The 19,465-nt window shown below is 50.2% G+C and overlaps 3 protein-coding genes and 1 long non-coding RNA gene across 6 annotated transcripts in view; 3 read left to right on the top strand and 1 right to left on the bottom strand.

Moving 5' to 3' along the window:
• The window catches only part of LINGO3 (leucine rich repeat and Ig domain containing 3), a 64,380-nt gene extending 57,339 nt beyond the window's left edge, over window positions 1-7,041 (top strand). For all 3 annotated transcript variants that reach the window (XM_079960665.1, XM_079960667.1, XM_079960666.1), the window contains exon 2: window positions 1,696-7,041. In XM_079960665.1, coding sequence (XP_079816791.1) covers window positions 1,730-3,553 — 1,824 coding nt within the window. In that variant the 5' untranslated portion in view covers window positions 1,696-1,729 and the 3' untranslated portion in view covers window positions 3,554-7,041. The remainder of the gene's footprint in view (window positions 1-1,695) is intronic.
• Window positions 1-19,465, top strand: part of THOP1 (thimet oligopeptidase 1) — a 285,623-nt gene that overhangs the window by 200,452 nt on the left and 65,706 nt on the right. The gene's annotated exons all lie outside the window — the stretch shown is intronic.
• Window positions 4,309-11,869, bottom strand: LOC307207320. Its single transcript, XR_013834642.1, has 2 exons — window positions 11,793-11,869; window positions 4,309-8,677 (listed from the first exon to the last, which is right to left on the bottom strand). It is a non-coding gene; the product is annotated as an uncharacterized lncRNA (long non-coding RNA).
• Window positions 11,963-19,465, top strand: part of LMNB2 (lamin B2) — a 38,843-nt gene continuing 31,340 nt past the window's right edge. Inside the window, exons 1-2 of the mRNA XM_079960659.1 lie at window positions 11,963-12,338; window positions 13,652-13,788. Coding sequence (XP_079816785.1) covers window positions 12,099-12,338; window positions 13,652-13,788 — 377 coding nt within the window. The 5' untranslated portion in view covers window positions 11,963-12,098. The remainder of the gene's footprint in view (window positions 12,339-13,651; window positions 13,789-19,465) is intronic.

Here is a 19,465-nt window from a genome sequence, read left to right as displayed (position 1 = left end):
GCACAGTTCTAGTAACTGGCCACAAGCTTTCTGAGCTTTGAGTTTCGTAGCCTCAATGTGCCCCTTCCACGATAGCGTCTCAGTGAAGAGAACTCCCAGATATCTGAAGGAGTGTGTTTGCTCCAGATCCTGCTGATCCATTTTCCATTTGAATCTGGGACTACGCTTCCCAAAGACCATAATTTGGGTCTTGGGGTAATTCATGGCGAGGTCTTCCTGCTTGCAATAATGCTAAGCAGATTGTTAAGACCTAATTGGGAGTGATAGGAGCACCACATCATTGGCATACAGCAGACAAGGTATTTTCCTATTGCTAATCGATGGGGTAGGGGATTGCACCAGTGCTACGTGTGGTGCCATATAATTTATGTAAAAGTTTAAGAGTGTGGGAGCCAATATGCAGTGCTGGGAGATCAGTTCCTGCCCTTTGATTTTACATTAGAGGACCACTGAGGAAGAGAGATACTTTTCTAGGGTAACTCAGTGAGATTCTTTGGGGAGGGGTCCTCCCTTCTGCCACAGGGACTGCACTTGAGTCAGAACCACCTGAGTCCCCTCTGCTTCCCACCCTCAAGACCTCAGTGTACACTAAGTTATTATATAAGAAAGGGAGGAGGAAATTAAATGGCTGCAAAACAAATTCCTGCTTCTCTTCCCCTCCCTGAAAAGAGAAGAAAAAATGAGTCCAATTTATTTTTAGCTGCCTAAAGAGGGGGCTTTGCATTATTATTCCTCAAGGGTGAGCTGCTGCTGCTGCTGCTGCTGCTCTTGCTGCTATTAATCCATAATCTACAAAGAATGGATTCTGCAATCACCAGTTTTTTAAATGTGAAATCTGCCAAGGATATTTTGTGATCTGCAGGAAAAGGAAAATCCTCTTTGCTACATGTAAACGTGCAAGTGTTTGGTTCTGTTCTGGGGAGGGGGCAAGATGGGGGGGGGGGGCTCTTCAACACGCAGGTGGGCATCCCAATTATGGTGTGTCTCTCTCTCTCTCACACACACACCTGCAAAGTCTTTGCTTCTTCCAGAAGAGCAAAGCCAGCATTGTACAGCGGCTGTGTGTGTAAGCTAGGTTGCTTGTACAGGGCACAAGCAAAGGAAAGGAGGGTCTCTGCCCCAAGGCACCTCCCATCTTCTCTGCTCTGCCTGTGGGGAGAGTGGCTGTCATCCCAAGGCCATGGCACACCCATATGCAAAGGGACTTGCAGAACAGGGCAAGGGCAGCTCCCCTCTCGAGAGCCCGGGGGGGAGGGGCTTCTTCCTCAAAGGAAGTGAAACTGGTAGGCTAAAGAAGGCTCTTCTCTTCTCGCCTGGGCCTCATGCACACTTTAGTTTTAATGATTCATATTACTCAGCTTGGTCTCATCCCCACCAACTCACCTGCCTTTCCTTGCTCCTCCATGGCCTGTTTGCTGCTATGTGTCTCAGTAGCCAAGGGGGTCAGAGGGGCAACTGCCCCCTAGATCAAGTAAAACAAAAGAAATATTTCACTGCCCAATCCCATTGGTTCTGCCACCCACCAGAAAAGTCCTGCCCCACCTAAGTAAGTCCTGCCTCCCATAACAAAAATCCTGGCTATGCCAATGGCCTTGGTGCAATTGCCAGTGGGGGGGGCAGGGGCTCCCATGGCAGAGGCCTGCCAGAGCAGCTGCATCTATGTCTGTAACTCCCTCCTCTCCCTCTCTCTTGCAGGTGTGTGGGAAGATGGTAGGATGTCCGTAGGACCATGCACTGCACCATGACATGCTGCTGCTGTTTTCTGGTTTTGGTTTTTCACTGTGTCCTCCTGAATACAGCCTCAGTGGCGGCTTGCCCAGCACGCTGTGACTGCATCCCCCAGATCAAGTCTGTCAGCTGCCACCGCAAGCGCCTCACCGCAATCCCTGAGGGGATTCCCACGGAGACCAAGATCTTGGAGCTTAACAAGAACCGCATCCGCTGCCTGAACTCGGGGGACCTGTCCCCATTTCCACTATTGGAGGAGCTGGACTTCAGTGAGAACATCATCGGCAGTGTAGAGCCGGGTGCCTTCAGCAACCTCCTGAACCTGCAGGTCTTGCGTCTTCGTGGCAACCAGCTCAAGCTGCTCCCCCCGGGCGTCTTCACCAAGCTCTCCAACCTCACCGTCCTGGACATCAGCGAGAACAAGATTGTCATCCTCCTGGACTACACATTTCAAGACCTGAGGAGCCTCAGGATCCTGGACCTTGGGGACAATGACCTGGTTTATGTCTCTCGGAAGGCCTTCTCCGGCCTCCTGGGCCTGCAGCAGCTGACAATTGAAAAATGCAACCTGACAGACATCTCCGCAGAGTCGCTCTCTCGCCTCCAGAACCTACAGGCCCTCCGGCTCAGGCACCTGAGCATTGCCACAGTGGAAGACCAAAACTTCAAAAAGCTTTGCAACCTCTGGCAGCTAGAAATTGACAACTGGCCATTCCTGGAGGACATATCACCAAATGGCTTCCAAGGACTCAACCTCACCTCACTCTCAATCACGTACACAAACATCACTGCTGTCCCAACAGCTGCCTTGAGGAACCTGGGGCATCTCCTGTACCTGAACCTCTCCTACAACCCCATCAGCACAGTCCCCAAGGGCGCCTTCCGGGACCTCATCCGGCTCAGAGAGCTCCACATGGTGGGTGCCTTGTTGGCCTTGGTAGAGCCCCAGGCACTGTATGGCTTGAGGCAAATCCGCCTTCTCAATCTCTCCAACAATTACTTGTCCACTTTGGAGGAAAGCAGCTTCCACTCTGTCAACACTCTGGAGACACTCAGGGTGGACCAGAACCCCTTAGTCTGCGACTGCCGCCTCCTCTGGATCCTCCAGCGCCGGAAGACGCTCAACTTCAATGGCCAACCGCCAATGTGTTCGTCACCACCCGAGATCCAGGGTGACGCCCTGCGCGACTTCCCAGACTCTGTGCTCTTTGAGTACTTCACCTGCCAAAAGCCAAAAATCAGGGACCGGAAGCTCCAGCACATCACTGCTTACGAAGGGCAGGCTGTGTCCTTCCTGTGCCGGGCGGACGGAGAGCCCACCCCCTCCATTGTCTGGGTTTCTCCTCAGCATCGGATGATCACTACCAGGAACACTGGGCGAGTTGCCGTCTTGCCCAGTGGGACGCTGGAGATCCGCTACACACAGGTCCAAGACAGTGGGACCTACATCTGCATCGCCAGCAATGCTGGTGGCAACGACACATACTTTGCCACGCTGACCATCAAGGGGCACTTGGCCAACGGAGCCCTTTATGCAAACCAGACCCTGCACCTCAGTGACTTCAACGACACTTTGCACAACAGCACACAGGTCTTCTTGAAGTTCACACTTGACCTCAAGACTATCCTGGTGTCCACTGCCATGGGGTGCATCACCTTCCTGGGCGTGGTGCTCTTCTGCTTCCTCCTCCTCTTTGTCTGGAGTCGAGGCCGTGGGCAGCACAAGAACCACTTCTCTGTGGAGTACTCTTTCCGCAAGGTGGACGGCCCAACCACAGCGGCTGGGCAAGGGGGCGCCAGGAAGTTCAACATGAAGATGATCTGAACTGCTGGCAGGCTGGGAGGGGGGCCCTGCTGGGAGCACCCGCAAGGAGAACCAAGTGGGCTGTGGGTGCTGCTGCCCCTCCTCTGCCATCAGTTCAGTTCAACTTCAAGGGCTTAGACCAGGCAAGCAGTGACCGTGCTGAGGGACCTCTGTCACACCACACTTGCCAAGGGTGCCATGAACCTAGTGGCAGCATTGCCCATCGTGGCTGGCCCAGTGCCAGCACCCAGCAAGGTGGGGAAGACCCTGGCACCCTGGCAGAGCCTGCTGCTGCCAGCAGAGCCTCCTGATGCGGCTCGGCCGGGTGGTAGCAGCACCGGACAGAGCTCCAGCTCGCCTGGAAAGCACCAAGTGGCCACCTAGCACCGCCCTGGTCCTGATGCTCGCATGTGGATGGGAGCGGCATCATTAGCAGGGTGGGTTTGGTTAGCACCATCCACATGCCGAGTGAGCTGGGAGCTCCTCCACTCAGTGCCACAGCCTGCACTGTTCACTGGCAGGCACTGCACTGCATGCGACTTCCCCCAGGCTGAAGGGCAGCCCTGGCCAGGGGCTTCTGTCTCTCTCTTTTTCTTCCTGTCTCTGGGCTTCTATCCCCCATGGACAACGTGCTCCACAAAAACAACACAGGGGGCTGTTCAGGTCTTTTTGCTGTAGCTGACTTTTGTCCTTTGTTTCATCAACTATGCATCTTTCAAGTAACGGGAGCATTACTCTTGGGCTTTAAAGAACCTTGCCTCTCTCTCATTTTTCTAAGTGACATATTTGGAAATCTCTGTTGAGCTGAGTGCTTGTTTTTAAACCATTTATATGCACGCCTGTCAGAGGCATCTTCCTGTGCGGCTGAGGACTCCCTGTGCAGGGAGGGAAGAGGGAGACCAACCCACCTTTGCCCGCCAGACCAGAGCCAGCAAGGTGGAGGCTATGGTGGGGGAGACGCAGTGCCTTGTAAGAACCCTGTCTAACATTTTTAATAATAATGAGGAGTATGTTGGCAGACAACTGCCCTCTGTGCCGAGACCCTCCTCAACAAAGCAATAACCTGCTTCTTCCACTTGGCTGGCTAGGATAGGGCCCAGTACACGGACCCAAGAAGGCTGAGCTCCTGCGCTGTGCACTGTCCTGCACTCTCCCCAAGGGAGAGCCAAGCTTTGAGTGTGTAGATGAGAGAAAGAGAGAGAGAGAGAGAGAGAGAGAGAGAGAGGTAAAGTGAAATGTTGGCTGCCCTCTTCTTTTCATTGAATAAGGCTAGAAGCCACTTGGAGGAGTGTTAGCTGGTTTAGTGGGGGAAGGAACACTCTGGACAGAAAGAATCCATTGCCACCTTTGAGCCCCACCAAGGGCCCCACTACAAGTGATGAGCCTGGATAGTTCAGTTGGTTAGACCATGGTGCTAATAACACCAAGGTTGCAGGTTCGATCCCTGTATGGACCAGCTGCATATTTCTGCATTGCAGGGGGTTGGACTAGATGATCCTCAGGGTCCCTTCCAACTCTACAGTTCTATGATTCTATGATTCTAAGTCCTGGTGGCTTGAGGTGAACTCTGAGGAAGGCCAAGGGTGGCTGGACCAAGGCCAAGGCAGAGCAAGGGGTTGAGCTGCCCCAGTTAGGGATGTGTACAAAGTGCTTTTTGCCATCCCTACAACCTTCCTGTGAAGTGGGCAAGGTTGCAAGAAGGTGGCTGGCCCAGGGCCCTGATGGATGTGTTCTGGGGCTGATTCTCCCAAATAGGCACAGCCCCATGGCAGGTTCCAGTTGGGTCACCTTCCCCTTCCCCTCCTTGGCTGGCAGATCCCAGCTGCAAAAGAAGCCTGAGCAGTCAGGAGCCGCTGGCGCTTTACAGCAAATCCCAAGAACAGGGTCCCTTTTGCGCCTTCCCTGCCTGCCGCACAGGAGAGGAGAATCTTCCGAGGCTCTGCCTGCCAAGGGAAGTGGTATGTGTGTGTGGTTGCACATCCATCCACGCATGAGCTAGAAGATTATGCTTGTTGATGATAATGTATTATTTCTGCTAAACGAGGTTTTGGCTGACATACTTACTGGCATCTGTTTTCGTTTCCAATGAAAACACCAACTGGCAGGGAAGACTGGGATCGTCCTGACAACAGGAAATTAGTATTTTAGAGAGCAAGGCAGGTCAGCGATGGAGAAGTGCGCATTTGCTTGCTGGGATGGTGCTGATTGGACCTTCCAGGGCAAGAGATGTGGAGGCGTCTGTCAGCCAGAACTCCTCAGAGATGCTGCTGGATCAATGCTAATAAAATAGAGGGAAGGCTGCCACTCAGTTCCGCTCCGTCTGTTCCTCCTCCCACCACCTGGTCTGCTCTAAAGGGTAGCACAAGGCGTGAAAGTTGGGGTCGGGACAGTGCGCCACTGAAGGGCATGCTGAAAAGACAGAAGCTTGGCTAGAGAAAGATTTTGCAGGGGAAATTCAGCCTGCTCCCCGTGACCTCTTGGCAATAGGGACCTCTCCAAGCTCTCGGGTGTGTTTGCCTGGCCCTCAAACATTTGGCCCTCTTCCTCTCACCCACCTGTAAAATGGCAACAGCAGCTAATTCATGTAGCTATTTTGAGGGCCAACACAAGTGTGACTAGGAGTGCTGAATACATAGCTAAATCCTGGCTTGTGGACTGCCAAGCGGAGAGTCCAAAAGTGGCTTCCTTTGCAGTGCTGGCCCGAGGGCACTGAGCAGCCATGGACTGTATGTGTCTGGAGGCACCTTAAAGATCAAGATTTAGTGTGGCATGAGTTTCCATAGACCAATTAATTTATGACATTTATTTATTGCCTGGCCAGGGAGGTCCAAACTGTGTACATGTTTCTCCCCACACCGATTTTATCCTCACCAACACTGTGAAAGTAGGCTAGGCTCAGAGGTGGAGTTTGGCCAAGCGGGCTGAAACTGTATCTGCCCAGTCTGTGGCTCTTTAAACACCACACAACGTTGGCTCTTGGCGTCTAGAGACCACTTGCATCAGACCACAAAGATTTGAGCTCCAATAATGTGTTTGACAAAAGGGGGGGGGAGCAGTCAGCTTTGGGCAGAGTAGCCTTTGGCTCTCTGGATCTCTGAGTTGGAGGCCCCCTCTGCATCTTCCCCCTCTGCATCTTCTGGACTCCTCTCCACCGCACCCTGCTCACTTCAAAAACAACTTCTCCAACAGTCCCAATCACTTGGCCCTTCCTTCCATTTTGGTGGAATAACACTGGACAGAGATGTAAGATCTTACACAGGGAAGGGGCAAGGGGGAAATCACAACCATGAAACTATTTCATTCTTCCCCCCGCCCAAGAAGTAGGAAAGGAGCCCAGCACTGATTTTGAGGGTGGATGAAATTTGCTGGAGTTTGGGGTGGTGGATGCTCAAAAAACCAAGAGTGGGAAAGTCATTCACTGTCCCCATGGAATACCTTGTTTATACAGAATGTGCACATTTTTTAATATGTATGACTGCATGTACAATTCAGCAATGTATCACATAATCGCCTCCGTCTCCTGTTTGTTTTATGCTTTGGTGCCTCTTCTCAGTTATATGATGATGAGAACAGAATCCTTTGCACAATCTGAGCCCCTTTGTGGAAGTGGGAGTCTCTCTCAGTCAGCCATGTGGGCTTGTATAAGCTGTGCTGGCTGAGAGATCTAAACGCTATTTATTATTTAGGCAGATTCACAGCACCTGAGCCGGGCCTTCCTCTGCTAGCACGTTCTACAAAAAGAATACCAGCCACCGCCAAGCACACAGGCTGTGTGTTTTTGCATGTCTATGTGAAAGGATCAGACCCTGCCTATGGGGTGGGTGGGTGTGGAGAGGAGAGAAGGAAGGAGGTGGGTTCCTGATGCAATTCCCTGCTACAGACATTCCTGTGAATACCCCCTGGCACCCCCCTTTGGATGCCACTTCTCTCTCACGCTCACACACACGCGCACACACACACACACAACCTTTGCTGAATGGCAGTGGATCTGGAGCATCCATGCCTTCTGTGTGAGGCAAGGGCACCATCCCGAGGATGACGAGGGAAGCCAGCAGAGTCAGGGCACCTTACAAATGTCTTATGTAGGAACATCAGAGGCCTGGAGTCCAATGCCAACTTGCCCTATGTGTGTCTGAGGAAGTGGGCTCTGGCCCATGAAAGCTTCTGCCTTGATAAATTGCCTCTTTAAAAGGAGGCACATGAACTTTGTGCTCCTTTTGTTGCCCCTTGTCTGACAGGGCCTTCAGCTGCTCCCTCTGCCTCCCCAGTCAGTAAGAGAGGCCTTTGTCCCAACTGTTGGCAAGGGCGAGGGAGAAAGGCTCAACTGAAAGCTGGTTTCAGAAAACACAGGCCGGTGGGACTGGAGCAGCTTGGTCTCTGGCCTCCCTGGGCTCTGCCCAGAGGCCTCTCGCAGCAGCGCAGCCACAATTATTTCTTCACAGCTGCCCAGAGCACACAGCCCTGGTCACAGAATCCCAAACTGGAGGTAATTTTCACAGTGGGAAGGGGTGCAACGAGTCCCCATCTATGGTTTAAGCCACATGCAGATGCTGCACAGAAGCATAGAAGCTGTCAGTCAAGGACACAGGTACTGACTTTTGTGCCATGGAAACAGGAAGCCCTGTCTGGTTTCATGTCTGGTGATCAATTCCAGCTCAGCCTTCACACCCCCAACTACACCCCACAGTCATTCAGCCCCAAAGCTCAGAACCCCAGCTGCCTCGGTGTGCAGCAGCCACCACAAGGCTCAAGGAGCCTCTGCTGCCCAGACAGGCTGCTATTTACAAAGAATGGCACGTGGTCAGATGCTGGAGCGGGGGGGGGGGGCAGCAAGTGGAGAATATTGGCTATTTGCAGGTTAGTAGCGCTGCAGAGAGCTTGCTGGGAAAACCATGCATGACAAGGAACTAAAAAATAACTTTAACAAGGTTTTAATAACAAAAACTCCCTTTACACTAAAGATAACAACAACAAACCAGACCCAACCACACCACCAACCCATCCCCCAGGGTGATGAGAGAGCTAGGTGCTGCTCTTTATATACTATACCCAATTGCTGACACAGCTTGATTAACACAACTCAGCAGCACCTGCTATGTTTCACAGCTGCAAGACTGGGTCCCGTTATTTGCCCTGGCCCTGGCCCTGGCCCTGAAAGATATACACAACTTGTGAAACAATAATGAACCTTTACATTTTACAGAGACCATTCAACAGAGAAAGCAGAGAGGGCAAAGGCTCTGCGTCACTCCCCAGAGAGGAGTGGGGCCAGCACTGAGGAGAGCCTGCCTCTTGCACTGGGCTGGAGCTGCAAGCCCTCGACTTCTGTTCTATACAGGACTCCGCCCCAGTCACCCTTAGCAGCCTTGAACGGTTACCTCGCTGGCCTGACCTTTGGACAAATGTGTGCTCCAACTTAAAATAAGGCTGCTCAAGAGGCTGTGATGGTTTGGCATCATTCAGCTTTGATAAGACACTGAGCCAAGGAGGTTTAGCCAGTGTTAGCCCTACTCTGAGTAGACCCATTGGAAATAACGGACATGACTATGGTCCATTAATTTCAATGGTGGGTACAAGCCAAAGCACCCAACTGCAGAGGAAAGCCTGGATGGGGCCTGAAGACAGGAGTAAATTACGATAGCTTAGAAGGAAGGCAAGGGATGGCAGAGGGACCAGGAGGACCGGAAAGTGCCTCAGGGCGTGTGGCTGGAGAAAGGGGGCTGCATCTCCCTTCCTTGCAAACCGCACCCAGTGAAACTGAATGTTGGGGGATTCAGGGCAGATATATTGCAACACATGGGCATAGTCAGGATTTTTGCGGGGGGGGGGTGTTACTTGGTTGGGAGGACTTTTGTTAGGGGTGATTGGTTAGTTAGTTAAGTATTTCTATTGTTTTACTGTACTTGATGGGGTGGGACAGCTGCCCCCCTGCCCTTTGCACATGTTGCAGCCCCCCTGTCCTGTGCACATGCTGCAGCACATGGTGAAATGCTAGAATTTGCTTCTCCAACAGCCAGAAATGACCAGGAGCAATTTGGAGAACTGCTTTAAGCTGCGCTTTGGCAAATCCAAAAGGCTACCAATGCCTCCTGGCCACAAGGGTTGACGCTATCTGGTGCCAAAGGCAACTGCACAAAGATTACAGAGATTTATATAAGTTGAGTGGGGGGAGAGTTGATGCTGCTACGCTGCTATGCTTGTGTGCATCTAGTTGGCCCCAGTGGCACTCTCAATGTTGGACTAGTTGGGGGGGCACCTTTGATGTCCAGCTGCAGATGCCCCCCCCCCCAAGAAAGCTCCCTCGCCCCTGATAGCCTAGGAAAAGCAGGTGTGGAGCCAAATGTCAAGCAGGGAGGTCAAATGCTGGCATGGAAAGCAGAGGAAAGCGGATGTCTTTGCTTGGCCCAACATGGCAGGAAGCCGCCACCGAAGGCTTCTTCCTTATGGAGGAGCCCAACTGCGGGACAGTGAGCCTGGTCCCCACCAGGAACCACCCACCCCCGTGCAGCCTGTGAAACTGTTGCGAAAAGCACAATTTGCACACCAAGACTAGCCAACCCGTGGCATAAGCCTGCCTTGCCCAGGAGAAACAGAAAGCGGCTCTTGCAGACTTTGGGGTGGGGAAACAGGCCTAGGTTGGTGCCCATCAGGCACCATGTGGAATTTTGCTGCGCACTCAGCTCCCTTTTGCTGTCTTGAAGCAGCAGACGGAGCTTTGGCAGGCAAAACTGTGGGGATGGACTCTGGGGGTGCTGTCCTCTGCACAAGACCAGAGGGACCTTTTGCACAGCACTCCTCTTGGGGACATGACTGCTCTGCCAGGTCTCTTTTCAATCAGTAATCTCCAAGGCAACACGATAACCAAATGCAAAGATATGATATCAATATACACTCTTTATATAATAGGAAATAAAACCAAATAAACATGTCTTATAAGTCTCCAAAAGTCTTTGAAGACTATGCAACTCTGAAAGCAGCAATGTATCAGATTCTTATCTGGTGAAAACAGGTTGTACAGCTTAGTTTATGAAAGTTTTCACCAGATAAGGTTTTATGTTTTCAAGAGAATCCATTAAGAGTGATATTTTGTGACTTTCAGAGATTCATAAGTTTTCTGTTTATGTGATTTCTTACTATATAAAGAGTGTATATTGATATTGTATCATTGTCTTTAGTCATCGTGTTGCCTTGGAGATTACTGACTATTGTTTGCAACACGGGGGTTAAATTGTTAGGTCTCTTTTCAGGGCAGGTTGGCAAGCAGAGCCGGCATTCACCATGCACTGCTCTCCTTGGCAAATGCAACCCAAGCGCCTCTGTCCCCAGGACTTCTTCTTTCGGACCTGTACAAACTCCTTGTCTGGAGGGCAGATCCTGGACCAAGGAGCTCCCTCTGCTCCTCAGTGTCACACCCACCAGGCGCTAGGCGGCTCCGCCTGTCCTCCCCAAGCTAAAGTGGGTGAGCCTGAGCGATTCAGAGGCCGCAGGGCGGAGGAGATATAATAATAATAATAAATAAATTTTATTTATACCCCGCCCTCCCAGGCCAGAGCCGGGCTCAGGACGGCTAACACCAGTAAAATTACAGTAAAAACATAATAGGAAAAAACAAACCAATTTAAAATACAGGTTAAAATGCAATTTTAAAAGTAGCCCATGGAAGGTGTCTGTAGAATTTGTGCTGTTAAACCGGTAAGGGGCCATCGCAAGAACTGCTGAAATTTTGGGAGGATGAATAATTACCATGGAATGGTCTCGGGGTGGGGTGCACATTTCCATTTATTTATTGTTATTACTTTGCTAAAAAAAAAAAACATAAAAGGGAGCGGAGGCGCCGCCGTCCCCGCGAGCTCCGGCCCTTCTCTCGGCTGGGCCAGACGCGGCCTCGGGAGTCCCTCCCTCCTCCTTGCGAGCTCCACGGGTCAAGCGGGATCGGGGCCGCCATTCCCGCCTCGCCTGCGGAGCCTCCTTTGGGCGGAAGAGCCGCGGCTGCTCCGCAGGGGATTCTATGAGCGGCTCCCCCAGGAAAGTCCGCCGGATTCTCTACTCGGCCCCAGGCCAGCTCCCTCACCAGGAGGCTGGATAGGAGGCCCCTCCAGCGGAGCCCGTGCCTGAGGGACAACGTGGAGAAGGGCGCCCAAAGAGGAGGCACGGGAGGAGGAGCCAGCCTCGCTCGCTCTTTCCGGGGAAGGCGGGAAACTTCATCTCCACCAACAGACCACTTTCATTGCGCCATAGCGTGTCTCTTAAACTTACGTACCGAAACAAACAAACGCGTTTCGAGGCGAGCGCGCGAGGAGAAAACACACAAAACCGCCTCCAGGCGACAAAATGGCGGCTGCGAGGGCCATGAGGGAGAGGACTACGTTCCCCAGGGTGCTTTGCGGAAGGCCCGCGAAGCTCCACCGCCGCCTCCGATTGGCCCGAGCGGATGACTCGATTTCCCGTGGTGCACCGCATGAGGCGGTGACTCCTCCGAGCTTGGCGCGCGGGCCCGCCATTTTGTGCCGCCCTCGCTCTCGCCTTCCTGCCAAGTCCCGGGCGGATTGAATGAGGAGTCGCCGCCATGTCCTCCTCTCCGCCTTCGGCCGCCCCTCCGGCCCCCTCCCTGGGCACCCCCAGAGCGCCGCCGCCGGCCGGAACCCCCCTGTCGCCGACGCGCATCTCGCGGCTGCAGGAGAAGGAGGAGCTGCGGCACCTCAACGACCGCCTGGCCCACTACATCGAGCGGGTGCGCGCCCTCGAGCTCGAGAACGACCGGCTGCTGCTGCGCGTCTCCGAGAAGGAGGAGGTGGTCACGAGAGAGGTGCGCCACGGAGGGAGGAGGGGCGGCCTACCTGGCCGGGCTGTTGTGCGAGAGAGTCCCGCCCCTCTGGCGGCCCACCTCGCGGGGCTGTCGCGCCTCGGGAGGGGTTCGCGAGGGCGACCTCGGCCATCCAGCGGGTCGCGACAGCCCGGCGGTGGGGGCGGGAAGAGCCGCCGCCCCGGCAGCCTCGCTTCGCCACGCCAGGCGGCTCTCCATTGCTGGCATCTAGCTCACCCCGGGAGTCCCAGGAGCAGAAGGGGCGGAACCTTCTGGCGGTTTCCTAAGGGGGGGGCGTGGGTGTGCATGTGTGCTGTCCTCGGGGATCGCAGGATCTCCCCTCGCGTCGGTTTCTCCCCGCTGCCGCTCCCTCTCAGCCGCTCCCTCCCGGCTTCTTGCCGCCAGAGAAGCTGCTGCCTCTTGTTGCTCCGCTCCGCTCTAGCTCTTTTCTTCCCCCCTCCTGCCTCGGGGCTTGGGTGAGAGAGCTGGTCGAAAGCGCTTGGGAGGCCCCTCTTACCCCAGCGGCCTCCCAGAGCCTTTTCGGTGCTGGTCCCTTCAAAAACTTCGGAAAGCCTAGTGGAACAAGAAAAGAAGAAGCCGCTGCCTCCTTTGTCGGGAGGCATCTGTCATCGCCTGCATGCCCCTAGCTCAGCTGCTCCCTTGCCTTCCTTCCAGCTTCCTGCTTGAGCAGAGATGGGGACCCAAAGGCCCTGCAGGTGGGGCTGGGCTTCCCGCTCCTCTGGCTGTGGACAAAGCCTTGTGGCAAAGTGTCCTGTTTCCTGGGGCAGTCTTGAACTGCGCCATTTCAGAGCTTCAGTTCTGCGCAGGGATGTCCTTGGCCTCCCTTCCAGAGTGGCTGGAATATGGACAGCACTCTCGCTTGGTATGCTTTTCCCGAGGCGTCCAAAGCGCCAAATAAGGACCCAATCCTATTGCTAGGGCAACATTTCTTTTTAGTGGTTGGCTGAGCGCTTTATGTTGCTTCTAATGACACTGAATCATTCTATGGGCAGGACCCCCCAAAATGGCAGAGTTGCTGAGAGGTAGGCTGTTCAGAAAGGAGCAGGAAAAAGCATTTCTGGAGAAATAGGGGCAGGAGGATGAAGCTAATAGATGTTGCTGCTCTGGGAGGAGAAAGTGGCTTCCACACTGCTCTTCTGCTGTGGCCTTGGCCTCTTTTGCCCCTTTCCTGCTGTGGCCTGGGGGGGGGGGGCTCTTCTCCATGCTTTGGAGGGGGGCAAATGGCACCCACCCTTCTGCTGCTCTGTATATTCCCCAGAGGCTGGTGGGGGTACCTGATTCTCCCCTCTGTGCAGGTGACCGGCATCAAGGCCCTCTATGAGTCAGAGTTGGCGGATGCCCGGAGAGTTCTTGATGAGACGGCCAGAGAGAGGGCCAAGCTGCAGATTGAAATTGGGAAGCTGCGAGCAGAACTTGATGAGCTTGCCAAGAGGTAAGGGAAGCCATGCTGCCAAGATGCTTAGGAGTGAGCATGTCTGGGCCGGAACACGTGTTGCACACAAGCTACTGTGATGTGCTTGTCCCCGCCCACCAGCTTCAGGGGAAGGAAGCAGGGTGGAAAACCCTTTTCAGGCCACAAACCACCTTCTGAGGGAGCCGCCTGTGGTGGGAGGGGCTGGCCACCCAGGGAGAGATTCCCAAGGGACACAGAGAGAGATCTGGAGGGCTGAATTTGGACCCCAGGCTGCAGGCTTCCCAAGGCTGGTCTTGAGGCTATCTGCTTTCCCTGCCTGCTGCTTTCCAGCAGGAAAGCATTCCCTCTCCTTAAATATTGTGGAAAGAATCTGGTGGGCGGGGGGGGGGGGGGAAGCAGGCTGGAGAAAAGGATGCTAAGAGCCCACCACCCCGCACATACACTGTTTTTTGCTCCAAATTACACCCCCATTCCAGGAGCTGCTTCCCTGCAGAAGGTGTGGCTCTCTGGAACTGTTTGCTGCACACCTTTTGCGTGTGACATGAAGTTAGGACCAAAGTGCTCACAAGCTCTTGGTGAGTTCGTTAGCCAGCCTTCATTCTGACATGGTGAATAGATTTGGGACCCAGTGGGTGCAGATCTTCCTGTTTCTTTCAGGATTCCACGTTGAATGAAACATTCTCTGCTTGGAGCTAAAGTTGCAAGACAATGGAGCATGGACGCTAGGGTTTATCCAGGGTTAGTGTTGCTTAGAGTAGACCCACTGAAAGTAAAAGACATGGCTGACTTTGGTCGTGGGTCTCCTCTGAATAAAACTGAGTTGCTGACAAACCATTGACTTCTCCCTGATGTGTAAGTTTGGCTGCTCTGCTTGTGGCCAGTGCCATTTTTACTGTCCTGGATATGAGCTTTTAAAATCCTGCGCTCGTTCAGTGGTTTGCTGCTGCATCTGAAAGTGAAATTCTGCTCTGGTCAGCTGCCAGATGCTTAGCATATCAAGGTCTTGCTTTCTGCAAACCTGGAATGAGGCTCCAAATACTTTGCCCTCTGCCTTGCACTGCCTGGGACTCAGATCAGATATTGGTTGGAGGAAGAACGAGGTTTTCTGCCCTTTAAACAAAGAAACATGCACTTTAAAAATGATGCACATGTTACTTGCCAGGTCCTTCCAAGTCAGTCCTCTGATGGGATCCTGCCTTCCTTTTCTAAAAAAATAAGATTTTAATAATAGTTTTAAAAAATACATTAAGATAAAAGAACCTAATCTAAATAAGAACAAAACAGAAAGGGGAAAGAAATCACAGTGTCCTTTCTCAAAATCAACCCTTAACTCTTGTCTCACACAGAAAGTGAGCAGCCTTCCCAGCTTGCCCCCGAGAGCTTTGCTTCTCACAATCTTTTACCTGAATTTTTTTTAAAATTTTGTTGTTGTTTAGTCGTTTAGTCGTGTCCGACTCTTCGTGACCCCATGGACCAGAGAACGCCAGGCACTCCTGTCCTCCACTGCCCCCCGCAGCTTGGTCAGACTCATGCTGGTAACCTCGAAAACACTATCCAACCATCTCGTCCTCTGTCGCCCCCTTCTCCTTGTGCCCTCCATCTTTCCCAACATCAGGGTCTTCTCCAGGGAGTCTTCTCTTCTCATGAGGTGGCCAAAGTACTGGAGCCTCAGCTTCACAATCTGTCCTTCCAGTGAGCACTCAGGGCTGATTTCCTTCAGAATGGAGAGGTTTGATCTTCTTGCAGTCCATGGGACTCTCAAGAGTCTCCTCCAGCATTTTAAATTTTAACCTGTTTTATTAAATTTGCTTTGTAACGTAACATTATTATATATATTCTATAAGACTAAGAATATAAAACAAAATTCATACTACAGTGCATAACTACATAACGTTAATATATATGGTTTCTGAAAAAAGGCTTACATAACAAAATCAAAATCACAATGCCATCATTCGGGACTAAACCCTTTCACTATACAGTGGTGCCTCGCAAGACGAAAATAATTTGTTCCGCGAGTCTCTTCGTCTAGCAGTTTTTTCGTCTTGCGAAGCATGGCCATTAGCGGATTAGCGCTATTAGCGGCTTAGCGGCTATTAGCGGCTTAGAAAAAGGAAAAAAAGGGGGGGAAACTCGCAAGAACTCGCAAGACGTTTTCGTCTTGCGAAGCAAGCCCATAGGGAAATTCGTCTTGCGAAGCACCTGAAAAACGGAAAACTCTTTCGTCTAGCGAGTTTGCGGGGCACCACTGTATACACCATTCCTGCTGGAGTTCTATACTTTATACTTTTCTATTTTAATATTTATATTCTTCATCAGTTCTTGGGCCTTGTTTGGATGGCTCATACCTTCCTGCCCCCATTTAATCTGAATTATCCTTTTCATTCTTTGCCGCCTATCATCAGTTTATATAACACCCCTGCATATATTTTAACAGCATCCACCTTGAGTATGTTGGCATGCATTTCATATTCCGGTTCTTCCAGATTCCTAACCCAGTTTTCCTTGGTCCTATTGTCTTCTTAAAAGCCGCTTTAATATCTCTATTAAATATCCCTTCTCTTCCTATTCCTTCATTTATTTCATTCTCTAGCCTTATCCATTTAATCCCATTCTTATATCCAATATCTATTAGATTTTTCAATTGGAACGTTTCATAGTAAAATTCTTAAGTTCGGTATTCCCCATCCCATCTCTTCTTGAGATGAATAATTTACTATGTCTGAGGTTCTAACTCTTTTACTTCCAAAATTCCAATTTTTAAATACCTTATTCTATGTTTTGAACCATATTTTCCTAATGGGTAGTGTAATTACTTGAAATAAATATAATAATTTCGGTACCAGAAAGATTTTAACTGCTCTAACCCTACCTAGAATATATAAATTCTTATTTTGCCATGATTTTATATCCTTCTTGATCTTCCTCCACGCTTTTTTGTAATTTACATCTGAAATCCTTGTAATATTTTTAATAATATTTACCCCCAAGTATTTAATTTCCCCCCTATTGATATCCATCTTTCTCATTTTTGCAATTTCCTTCTCTTTATTTACATTCCAAAATAAAATTTCAGACTTCTCCAGATTTACTCCCAATCCTGACCCCTCTTTAAAGTCCTTCAGGATTATCATAAGTTCTCTTACACCCTCTAAGGGACAGTCTTTGACCTTGGGAGGTCTTCCCTTCCCTGCTTCTCACTCGGGATCCTTCCACTATCCAGCAGGACCCTGCCTTCTCTTGGACAATGTACCCCACAAAGCAGGATCCTGACACGTGTGGACTTATCGAGGTACGGTGGTACCTCGGGTTAAGAACCTTGCTTCAGGATGAGAACAGAAATCGTGCTCCGGCAGTGCAATGGCAACAAGAGGCCCCATTAGCTAAAGCGGTGTTTTAGGTTAAGAACGGACCTCCAGAATGAATTAAGTACTTAACCCGAGGTAGCACTGTATATACTCTATGTCCACACACCCAGAACAAACTACTGAGGAATGACACTATTCTACCAGATGCAAAAGTCTGTAAAAGCATAAGGTCCGAGTGCTCTGGCCTCCATGGGGATGGGTGACCCACTGTGGCAGCCCAGGTGAGGGTGAGGTTTGGAAAGGTCTGGGAATCTGTTGGGTCGGCGACAGTTACTTTTCCCAGTAGCTAGGATCTCAAGGTTGATGTTACAGGTACTAGTTTCTGTGGAGGTCCCCTTTCCGGTGAAGCGGCGGCAAAGAGGTCCTTTTGTTGGACCTGTTAGGTGAGTATTGGTGAGTAAGGTTCAAAGCAGTTAGTTCCAGGAGGCAATCTCTCTTTTTTTAAAAAAATAATTTTTTATTAAGATTTTAAAGGTTACAGAAAAATAAAAGGAAAACAATCGAAGAAAAACAACAACAGTACATATCATCAAAAAACTGAAAAAAGAAAAGAAAAAGAAAAAAAGAAAAAAAAGACAAGTCAAACCTTTAACTCACTTACTTACATTCACTTATTTCGTTGACTTCCTCACACCTCCCATTTTTGTATTCTAATTCAATTAGATATTCCAACAAATCCTTCCAACTTTGTTTTTATCCTAATAATTTATCTTAACATACTATAATTCCCCTGTATTCTAATTCATATAGATATTTCAACAAATCCTTCATCTTAATTTTATCTTTATATCTTACCTTAATATACTGTGATTTTCCATTCTTTCTTTCACCAAATAACCATCCACTTTTACTTTATTTAATCTTATTTCCCATTAAAACTTATATATCTGTACTTATTCTTAAGACATTTCCCCTAGGGTCAAAAAAAAGATTCCATTCCACGATTTTCCCATCTCTCATTAAAAGAGAAAAAAATAATTAAAAAAAATATATTATATACACTTTAAATTCCCAATTTTCTTCCACCAGACCCCCTCCCCGGTTTTGGCCCCTAGCAATAGTTCCATCAATCTCGGAAAACCATCAACCCGGAGATCTTAAGTCCGAGGCTCTTAAGTCTCTTTCATGTCCCCTCTGCCGATCTTTTTGATAGTCTTTGGTATTGAAAACCAGATCTCGGGGAAGCTCCAACCCAACAGTAATCATATTCCTTCCTGCCAAACTTCCATAGTTAAAGATAGGGCCCATAGAATATTCTAAATCTTGTTTCACACTCTTTTCAAATCCAGAGGCCCCCGAAGCTCCAACGTCCACCTGGCTCGGATTTGTATCCCAAAGGTCGTTTGATCTCCGCATAGGGTGATCTCTCCATCTTTCATTTTCCAGACCAAGCCAGGCTTCCATCTCCAAAAATTTGCTTCTCCTAGTTGCCATCATGTAATGCCTCAAGGTGTAGTCCGCCATTTGCCTCTGTAGGGTTACGGTTCCAGTACCCATCTTTGTTTCCAAAATTACTACATTCGTAGCCATAACATTTATCTGGACTTGCAATTTCCCCAAAAGATAAAATGTCCTGTTCAGCTGACATTGAATTTCCTTCCCAACTGCCATCCTTAAACAGTCCAAGGTCAAAGACTAGTTTCTCAGGGCTTTTATCTTTAAAAGCCATTTCCCAGCTGCATCCTTACGACAATATCCCAAAGCTCCCTCTAGAGGGATTCAAGTTCCTTTTCGCTCCTTCCAGCACAGACCCAAAGGTCCCATACGTTAAATTGTAACAGTTCCTTCCTTCCTTTTAAACGTAAGGTTGTAACAAAAACAGACAGTAGAGACAAAGTCCTTCTTTTGTATCTTGACAGCTAACTTGACAGCTGTCAAATTTATCTATTCACCGTCAGCGGGCTCTCACAGACCACTCCCGGGTTTGGGGAAGTGGTGCTCCAATTCCCGAATTTTAACCTTCTCCTGCAGGTTCCCCTGCTTCCAAAAAGAATATTGATGGTAGCTTCAATCAGTGGAATTTAAGTCCTGTACATAAAACTCTCCACGACCTTAGTTAACTGGTTCTTTGCTTCAGTTTATTTACAGAAAGGGGAGGCGGACTTCCTGTTTAGACCTTCCCCGATCGGTGTCAATTTAAAAATACTTTAAGTACTTTGAAGATTCAATTTCCGTTCTACTCACGGGTTGTTGTTTGAGATCCAATTGTCCACAAGAAAAAGTCAGTGCTCTCCGGCAACGGCTACGCGGCTTCACTCCGTAAAAATAGCGGTCGATTCAAAACACCGCGCCGCTCACCCCACGTCACTTCGGAACCCCCAAAAAGG

This window comes from Podarcis cretensis, assembly GCF_951804945.1.
Source record: "Podarcis cretensis genome assembly, chromosome: 18".
In the NCBI taxonomy this organism is placed as follows: domain Eukaryota; kingdom Metazoa; phylum Chordata; class Lepidosauria; order Squamata; family Lacertidae; genus Podarcis; species Podarcis cretensis.
Note: the sequence above shows the minus strand (reverse complement) of the source record. Positions and strands in the feature narration are given on the sequence as shown.